The 9,806-nt window shown below is 56.4% G+C and overlaps 1 protein-coding gene across 3 annotated transcripts; it reads left to right on the plus strand.

Moving 5' to 3' along the window:
* The first annotated feature begins 460 nt into the window (after positions 1-460).
* Positions 461-8,947, plus strand: SLC35C1 (solute carrier family 35 member C1). Of its 3 annotated transcripts, none has more exons than XM_002755207.6 (3): positions 461-570; positions 1,874-2,400; positions 6,803-8,947. In XM_002755207.6, exons 2-3 carry the CDS (start codon positions 1,905-1,907, stop codon positions 7,360-7,362), a joined length of 1,056 nt encoding a protein of 351 aa, XP_002755253.2. In that variant the 5' UTR covers positions 461-570; positions 1,874-1,904; the 3' UTR covers positions 7,363-8,947. The 3 variants fall into 3 exon arrangements, with proteins under 3 accessions (XP_002755253.2, XP_035118337.1, XP_002755254.3); XM_035262446.3 differs by lacking the exon at positions 461-570 and adding an exon at positions 715-1,194; XM_002755208.7 differs by lacking the exon at positions 461-570 and having other exon boundaries at positions 1,217-2,400.
* The last annotated feature ends 859 nt before the right edge of the window (positions 8,948-9,806 follow it).

Below are 9,806 nucleotides of genomic sequence, written 5' to 3' on the forward strand. Positions count from 1 at the left end.
CCTCCAGGTCCCCCGGGCTGCCTAGTGAGTGGCGGACCCGGGGCTAGACTTCCCAGGCCCCCGCCGTGGAAGGGGCGAAGGACACTCCCCTCCCTGCCCGCTGCAAGAATCCGGGCGGTCCCCGCACGCACTTCTGGAAATGCAAACCAGGAGCGCGGCGGGCCAGGAATACAGCCAGGTCCCGGGACCTGCCAGCTGCGCTAACTGAAGCGGGGGTCCCTGACGGGCGGGGGTACCAGGGACAGGAGTAGCCTTGGAAAGAGGAGGGGGCCTCCTCCCACGACCAGGAGGGAGAGGGGATCGCCGCCTCTCCGCCGCACCACCGGGTCCTATGCCGTGAGCAGGCCGGCGAGGCTGGCACTGCGCCCGGGCCCGGGGCGGAAAGCAGGAAGTCTACCCCGCGGGTGCGGCCCAGGGTGCGGCGCTGCAGGTGCGGCGCGGGGTGGCGGGGCGGGCGCCCAGTGCACCGGAGGAGGTGAGCGCCAGGTCGCCTTCGCGGCCCGGGGACGCAGGCCGGGGCGCGGGAGCTGACGGCTGGACCGGACGAGGGAACAGTATTTTCTGGAAAGGGTAAGAGATGCTGCCTTGAGCCTTTGGAAGCCTGGATTCGGGCCGCCCAGAGGGTCTCGATACGGGCACAGGGAAGACAGACTGAAGTCCGAGAGCGGCGACGTGGCCTCCGGCCTCTGGGAGCGCTGCGGGGGTCTCGGACTCGGGAGGGGGCCTGGGGGCGGTGAAAATGGGGGAAAGGAGGGACCACAACATTGCTGTGGAAGAAGAGTGAGCTCGGGTTGGCAGAGGGACGCGGGGCTGCAACGCGCGTCTCCGGAGGCAGCGGGGTCCAAGCTCTCGGAGCGCGGCCTGAGTCCTGGGCCCGGGTTCCGGGACATGGGCCCGTGAGCCGAGCCGGGCCGAGCCGGGCCGAGCCGAGCCAAGTCGGGGGACGGAGGCTCAGGGGCAGACCGAGCTGAGGGTGGGCGGGAGAGGGTGATGGACCTCTTCCAGGAAGCGGGACGAGGCTCTAGCACCCAGAAAAACCTTCGGTGAATGCTGAGGTGCCCCCCGCCAACAGCAGGCGGAGGAGAGCAACGACAGGGATGGCAACTGGCGAGCGCCGCCTCACCGGAGCTGTAGCTTTAAGGGCGGCGCGGAGCTTGCGGGACCTTTAAGGCGAGACCGGGGGCGTGTCAGGAAGTGAGTCCTGGGCACGCCTCTTGGGGAGGTGGCCTCGGCTGTCCGGAGGCTCCCGGGCTGAGCCGGAGAAGGCGGTGCGACGTGGGCGCCAGCCTAGCCCCGTCCCGGGTCGTGCAGCCCCCAGCCCCCAGCCCCTCTAACCCCTCCCCAGCTCTCCCTCCAGCCGCGCCCGGCCTCCGGCTGCTCACTGCACGCCTTCCTCTCCCTGCCCGCCTCTCCCTTCCACAGCAGCCCATGCCGCCCTCTCTCCGCACCTCTTCACCCTCGGCCCCGCGCCCTTTTCCTGCACCTTCGCCCCGCGTTCCTCCTCCTGCCCCGTCCTGCCATTCCTCTCCCCTTCCTTCTCTCTGCGACTCCTTCCTGTTAGGCCCCAGCTTCCTCTCCCTTCACAGGTCTTCTCTGTCCTGGCCCCACCGTCTTAGCCTCCCTCCCCCTTGCCCTGTGTCTTGTCTCAGAAGCCCCCTCGGGGTGGGAACAGGTTGCGGGGCGGCACAGCTGGGCTCACCCCAAAGCAGAAGCTCTCTATCCATGAGGAAGCTGGGGAGGCCTGTAGGCCAGCCCCCATATGACAGTTGAGGGCTGCGGCTTGCAGAGAACACAAGTGAGCTCTCTGCCCTGGACTCCAGGGAATCAGAGTTCTGACCGCGGGGTGACCCAGCTCCTCTGCTACCATGAACAGGGCCCCTCTGAAGCGGTCCAGGATCCTGCACATGGCGCTGACAGGGGCCTCAGACCCCTCTGCAGAAGCCGAGGCCAGCGGGGAGAAGCCCTTTTTGCTGCGTGCATTGCAGATCGCGCTGGTGGTCTCCCTCTACTGGGTCACCTCCATCTCCATGGTGTTCCTTAATAAGTACTTGCTGGACAGCCCCTCCCTGCGGCTGGACACCCCCATCTTCGTCACCTTCTACCAGTGCCTGGTGACCACACTGCTGTGCAAGGGCCTCAGCGCACTGGCCACCTGCTGCCCTGGTGCCGTGGACTTCCCCAGCCTGCGCCTGGACCTCAGGGTGGCCCGCAGCGTCCTGCCCCTGTCGGTGGTCTTCATCGGCATGATCACCTTCAATAACCTCTGCCTCAAGTACGTCGGTGTGGCCTTCTACAATGTGGGCCGCTCGCTCACCACGGTCTTCAACGTGCTGCTCTCCTACCTGCTGCTCAAGCAGACCACCTCCTTCTATGCCCTGCTCACCTGCGGCATCATCATCGGTGAGTGGCAGCTGGGGCCGCGGGGTATAGGGTGGTCATGGGGACTAAAACCCTGAAAAACAACCCTTCTAGGCATCCTAGGACTTCATCTGTCCCAGTTTCACTGGTGCAGCAGTCATAGGAGAAAGAGCCTCGGGGCACAGAGAGAGCCAGTAACTTACTAAAGGTCACCCAGTAAGTTAGGAGCCCAGCCAGGGCAAGAACAATAATAATAATAACAGCAACAACAGCAGCAAAAGCAACTGACATTTGTCGAGTGATTAAAATGTGCCATGCACATAGATTTTAGCCATATTAACTCACCTAATTCTTGTAACAAGATGGGAGTATAATTCACGTTTTGCAGAGGGAAAAACCAAGGCACAGAGAGGTTAGGTAACTTGTCTGAGATCATACAGCTAGTAAGTGGCAGAGCTGAGATCTAAACACAAGCAATCTGGCTTCACATGCCCAACCACTGTACTCTATCGTTTCTCAAGAGCTCAAGTGTTCTGATTTCCCATCCAGGGCTCTTAGTAGAAGGCAATACATCTTTTAATACACATACCATCACTCTCTGCCAGCTCAGGATAGCACCTGAGACAGTAGCAAGCCATATGCTTTGAAAGGCCTCCGCTGTCTTCCCAGACTTGACCCTTAAAAATAATTATTATTGATCGGGAAATTGTGCTAATTATTTCACATATAGCATCTCCTTTGTTCTCCCAAAGGTCTCCTGGGCTGTGGCATCTTCATACACACAGGGAAACAGAAACTCAGAGAGGTTATGTTACTTGCCCAGGGCCACACAGCTAGCAAGTAGCTAGGCTGGGATGCAAACCCAGATTGGCCAGACTCCTAGGTCTGTGCTTCTACCCACTCTGCTCTTCTTGGAGGTTAGAACTTCGGTATTCAATACAGTAGCCACTGGCCACTTATTTAAATTAATTAAAATTCAGCAAAATGTGAAACATTCATTTCCTCATTTGCAGATGTTACAACCTGATTCTCTAGCCACATTTCAAGGGCTCAGCAGCCACATGTGGCTGAGGGCTACCGTATTGGACAGCACAGGGTATAGAACATATCCATCACTGCGTATTTTACTGGGCCCCATAGCGGGTTAGAGAGCCTCCAGCATCCCATTCCGTCTTAGTCTTCCCAGGGCTGTGTCATCTAGGAATGGACTTTTCATTTGAACCTGTACAGGTTTTTCCTAGTGCCATAAAGTTTCTTATTTGGCCCATATATTATATTCTTTGCTGGTGGCTCAGAGTCCCAGGCTAGATGCACCAGTTGGTGGGGGAAGGGACCCATCCCAGGCCACCTGTCCTAGAAAATGTTTCTTCTTGTTGAGCAACTGCTGGATCTAGGGCTGCTGGGTCTAGGTCCAAGAGGAGAGATGGGGGAAGGTCATGGTTAGAGTGGAAAGAGCAGCCAAGACCCTTCCCTGCCAGAACTCTCGAAGCCTGCTTCCACTTCCACCTCTGGGGAGCAGGTGCACCTCCCCTCCACCCTGTCTTCCTCAGATATCCCAGGGCTCTCTACTACATTCCTGCTGACTCTCCCAGTAGGAGAATTTGCCTGCAGGAAGGTAAAGTCACTAGAGTAACTGGGCCCAAATCCCAAAAGTAATCCAAGTAGCTTATGGTGAGGTAGCTTCTGAGAACGGTGTGTTCACTGGCCTGCCTGACTGGGACAGGGGCCAGGGAGGTGGGTGCTCTCTGCTGGCCCAGGACCTGGCCCCCTATCTGGGGGAAGATGAGTCTCAGGCAAGTATTCTAGGCCTCCCCTCCCCTAGAGCCGTGGTGAGTGAGTCGAATTTCTCCTGAAAGCAGCCTCCCCACATCACGTAGTACCTTTCAAAGCTTCTTCTGGGCCGGGCGCTGTGGCTCACACCTGTAATCCCAACACTCTAGGAGGATGAGGCAGATGGATCACCTGAGGTCAGGAGTCCGAGACCAGCCTAGCCAACATGGTGAAACCCCATCTCTACAAAAATACAAAAAATTAGCTGGGCGTGGTGGCATGTGCCTGTAATCCTCGATACTCAGGAGGCTGAGGCAGGAGAATTGCTTGAACCCAGGAGACAGAGGTTGCATTGAGCAAAGATTGTGCCACTGCACTCCAGCCGGGTGATAAGAGTGATACTCGATCTCAAAAAAAAAAAAGTTCCCTCTGGCTGAGAGTCACTCTGGGATCTAGAACATTGAGGTTGCAGTTGCTTCTAGACTCAGAAGGTAACCAGCAGGAGGGCTGGGGGTGCTCTAGCCAAGCAGGTAAGTGGGTGGTATGGCCCTCTGCCCCCTTGCCCCCCAGCCCCCAGCAGGTCTGTGGGTACCCCTTGTGCAAAGGTTCTGCCAAGAAAGGAGGGCCGGGCTCAGTGGTTGGGCTGGGCATGGTGGCTCACACCTATAATCCCAGGACTTGGGGAGGCTGAGGCAGGTGTATCACCTGAAGTCAGGAGTTTGAAACCAGCCTGGCCAACATGGGGAAGCCCTGACTCTACTAAAAATACAAAAATTAGCCGGGCATGGTGGTGCGCACCTATAATCCCAGCTACTCGGGAGGCTGAGGCACGAGAATCACTTGAACCCGGAAGGTGGATGCTATATAGTGAACCAAGATCGCACCAGTGTACTCCAGCCTGGGTGACAGAGAAAGACTCTGTCTCAAAAAGCAAAGAAAAAAGAGTAGAGTGCTGCATGTTGAGTGCCTATGATGTAGGAGGTATCCTGCCCCCTTTAATACGGCCACCTCTGTAACAACTTTCATTCATTCATTCATTCATTCATTCCACTACTAGTAATTAGTAGCTAAACACTTGCCAGGCACTGTGCCAGGCTTTGGGGATATAAGATTGGAAAAGGTAACTTCGGCTCCTACACTCCTGGAGCGCGTGGTGGTGACAGATACACTAGTTTGGTAAGGGCTGCAATGGGGCATCAAAGGTACTGTGGGAACTCTGAGGGAGGGAAGGGACCCAGGGACAGGGCAGTCTAAGCAGGCCTTCTGGAGGAAGTTTAGAAACTGGGTTTAGAGGAAGACGTGAGGGCAGAATATTCCAGACAGAAGGAAGAGCACATGCACTTCTCCATGGCTGGGCTACAGCGAGACTCACCAGACAAGAGACTGCCCAGTCAGGCAAACTCCACATGGTGCAGGCCCTGAGAGCCGCGGTGAGTGAGTCGAATTTCTCCCGAAGGCAGTGGAGAGCCACAGCGAGGCTTCATGCCAAGGCACGGCCTGGGCAGATCTGGACTTTAGGACAATCATTCCAGTGGCAAGTGGGAGAGTAGATTGGCTGGAGTGGAGGACAGGGAGGTGACCCAGATCTTTACAGATGAAGAAAACTGGAGCTCAGAGACGTTAGGTAACTTCTCCCCGGCCACTCAGCTTCTAAATTGCAGAACATAATTGGAGGCCAAATCCCTCTAACCCCAAAGCTTTCCCCCCTACCCCATGTTGCTGGATACTGTGGCAGGAAGTATAACAGGCATCATTCAGCCCCTGCCTTCTGGGAGCATGGGATCTGGCTGAAAAGACCAGACTGTCACCATAGGCAGGCGCCTAGCAGCCCAGAGCAGGCAAGGGGCTTTGAAGGAAAGTGAGGCCAGGTTCTGGAGCTATCAGGAAAGGATTCCCCTAGAGAGGCCAGCTTTGACCTTGACAGATGAGTAGAATCTCCCAGAAAGGAGGAGGGTGTTTCTGGCACAGGACATGAGCAAGGACACTGAGGCCCAGGGTAAGAAGCAGGGAGACAAGCAGGGAGGCTGGGGCGACCACAGGACAGAGGAAGGGCTGGCAAGGGTGCATGCCAAGGAGTGTAGACCCAATGGCAGAAGTGGGAGCCATAGAAGCTCTTTGAGCAGGTGGTGACACAAGAGAGTCCTGGAATCACTGCCCCAAATGACACAAGTGATTCTAACTTAACGCTCCCCATGATGACATCACAGGCTCGCATTCTATACAAGCTTAGACACTGAAAACCATTTACTCAGGGTCACCTTAAATCACTAAGTGGCACTCATCCTTCGGAACTCAGTTCAAATGTTACTTTCAGATGCCCCAGGTCAGCACAGTCACCCACTTACAGGTTCTCATAGCACCCTGTAGTACTTTATGGAACTCATTATGATTCTTATAATTGTAATTAAAGACGTAACTGGGAAGTGATTTGTTTTAATGTCCTTCTCCTTTGCTAGAAGGTATCCTGGAGGAGGTTTTCTTGTCCTGGGCCGCTCCCAGAGTCCTTGTAGAATGCTTTGCCTGCATCACAGAGTTTATTGGAGGGAGGCGTGGGGAGGTGTGGGGAGGGCAGCAGGAGTCAGTCTGTGACCTTTGGTGTCAGATCCTCCATCCTTCTTCCTCCTCATCCTCATCCCTCTTCCCCACCCTTCCCCCACTCCTCTCCCCACTGCAGGGGGCTTCTGGCTTGGTGTAGACCAGGAGGGGGCAGAGGGCACCCTGTCGTGGCTGGGCACTGTCTTCGGCGTGCTGGCCAGCCTCTGCGTCTCACTAAATGCCATCTACACCAAGAAGGTTCTCCCGGCGGTGGACGGCAGCATCTGGCGCCTGACCTTCTACAACAACGCCAATGCCTGCATCCTCTTCCTGCCCCTGCTCCTGCTGCTCGGGGAGCTTCAGGCCCTGCGTGACTTTGCCCAGCTGGGCAGTGCCCACTTCTGGGGGATGATGACGCTGGGTGGCCTGTTTGGCTTCGCCATCGGCTATGTGACAGGACTGCAGATCAAGTTCACCAGTCCCCTGACCCACAACGTGTCAGGCACGGCCAAGGCCTGTGCCCAGACGGTGCTGGCCGTGCTCTACTACGAGGAGACCAAGAGCTTCCTCTGGTGGACGAGCAACATGATGGTGCTGGGCGGCTCCTCCGCCTACACCTGGGTCAGGGGCCGGGAGATGAAGAAGACTCCAGAGGAGCCCAGCCCCAAAGAGGGCGAGAAGAGTGCCATGGGGGTGTGAGCTCCGCAGGCACCCTGGATGGCCCAGCCCCAGACCCATACACAGGCGGGGCCGGCACAGCCATGAAGGCGGTCTCCCAGGCCTCAGAGGGATGCTGTGGTGTGGACTAGGTGCTACTTACAGACCCAATCAGAATACGGTGGTTGAGAAGGAACCAGTGTTTACAAGTAATATCAGAGAGTTGCCAAACCCATCTCTTCCCTCTCCTATTTCTGACCTTTTGTCCTTCCCAAGGGAGCACCCTAGTGAGAGATGAACCCATTCACACCACCTCCAGGGCCTGTCTCCCCCACATCATGCTGAAGATGGGGAGGGGCAATGACCTTGAAGGGACAGCAAGGGCAGTGTACTCAAGGGAGGGGGGGTGTGGCCCCACCACAGCCACCTGGACAGGGTTGGGAAACCTTCTGTCTGCAGTGGGCAGGCAGCCTCGCTCTGGGCCCACAAACCAGCCTTCCTTCGGAGAAAAGTGTGGGCTGGATGGAGGGAGGAAATGAGCTAGTTCCCTCTGAGACCAGTTGATCCCCAGGGGCTGGAACAGGGTGGATCATGAGAAAGTGCCCATCTGCACCCTGTATGTCCAGCTTTTGAGCACGAGGGAACCACGCTTCTCTTAGAGGTTAAGCAGGGTCATTTAATAGCCTCCCCCAGTCCCTGACACCACATTTACCGGCGTGGCTCCTGTGGCCCTGAGTGACACCTGCCCCTCCGGTTTCCCAGCAGCTGGCTCAGGTAACAGCTTTCTGAAAGCAGAGCCAGGGGGCCGCTTCTCTCTTCTCCCAGTTCTGCCTCCCTCAAAGCCTTCTTCCCCAGGTGGGGCTGATGAAGCAAAGGTCCAGATTAAGAGCCTTCCATCCTAGGTGTGCCTGGTGCCCCCACATTTCTGCAGGGGAGGTGTTATAGCCTGGTTCTGAGCCGCTTGCCTCGTGAAGGTAAGACGACAGAGCCTGCCTGGCCCCACTCGTAGTCCAGTGGGCTCCCATAACAAAATGCCATAAGCCGGGTGGGCTTCTGAACAACAGAAATGTATTGCTCATGGTTCTGGGGGCTGGGACATCCAACATCAAGGGGCCGGCAGATTGGGAGTCAGCTGAGGGCTGTTTCCTGATCCATAGATGGTGCCTTCTCGCTGTATCCTCACATGGCAGAAGCAAAAATAAGCAAGCTCCCTCCTGCCTCTTTTATAAGGACACTAATCCCATTCATGAGGGCTCCACCCCTGTGACGCAATCAGCTCCAAAGGCTCCACCTCCTAATACCGTCACCTTGTGGGTGGGGATTCCAACATGTGAATTTGCTGGTTGGTGGTGGTGGGGACACACAAATGTCGGGACCACAGCACCCTTCGCCACACCCTCCTGCCCTCAGGGTGGCTTTCACTCCCCTGCCCTTCTGGTGGGCATTTCGTACGTCCTTTCTCTTGGGGTGATTTCTGATGTTTTTAGGCCCTGTAGTGAAAAGCCGGGGAGAGTGGGTCTTCTCCCCACTTCCCCTCCAGTCCCTTCACAGTCCCAGGTGGATTCTAATGCAGCTGCTGGGGCCTGATGCCCTGAGTTGTCTATGATTCAATAAAGAATCCCTAAGATCCTGTGTGTGTGTGGCCTGAGGGAAGAGGCAGCAGAGCTGGAGAGGGTTTGTGAACAGGGCCCTGGGGTGGAGGGGAACCAGGGATCTGTCAGGAAGGAGGGCTCGTCCCAGCTCTCACCAAGCCTACCCACCAGCAGGCAGCGTTTCTACGAGATGTCCTCTCAGGTTACCAGGCTCCTTCCTGGGAGTTAGGTGACCGGACTTCAAGTTTCCTGTTAGTCGTCCTTGCCATGTACTGGGTGCTTGTTGGGGGCCATAGGCTGTGCTGAGTGTTGTACATCCACCCTTGTAAAGTTCATCTTCACAACTCCCGATGGCCTCTGAGGTGGGAGCTGTTACTGATTCCCCCCTCTCTTACTGATGAGGGCACTGAGGCTCAGAGAGGGGCCCAGGAAGGAAGATGCAGGAGGAGGATTCAGGGGTCTGTGCCTTCAGACCTGGGCACTGAATTAACTACCTCAGCATTCCTGCAGTGTGTACTCTTGGCTCGCTGCAACCTCTGTCTCCCAGGTTCAACCAATTCTCTTGCCTCATGCTCCCACGTAGCTGGATTACAGGCACACACCACCACACCCAGCTAATTTTTAGTATTTTTAGTAGAGATGGGGTTTCACCATGTTGGCCAGGCTGCTCTCGAACTCCTAACCTCAGGTGATACACCTGCCTTGGCCTTCCAAAGTGCTGGGATTATAGGTATGAGCCACCGCACCCAGCCTACCCAGCACTTTTCTGAGCACCTGTTATATCCAAGACACTGTGGTAGGTTGTTGTCTTAGTCCACTTAGTGTTTCTATAAGGAAATATTAGAGGCTGGGTAATTTATAAATTCAAAAAGAGTTATTGGCCAGGCCTGGTGG

Source organism: Callithrix jacchus, chromosome 10 (genome assembly GCF_049354715.1).
Source record: "Callithrix jacchus isolate 240 chromosome 10, calJac240_pri, whole genome shotgun sequence".
Classification (NCBI taxonomy): Eukaryota; Metazoa; Chordata; class Mammalia; order Primates; family Cebidae; genus Callithrix; species Callithrix jacchus.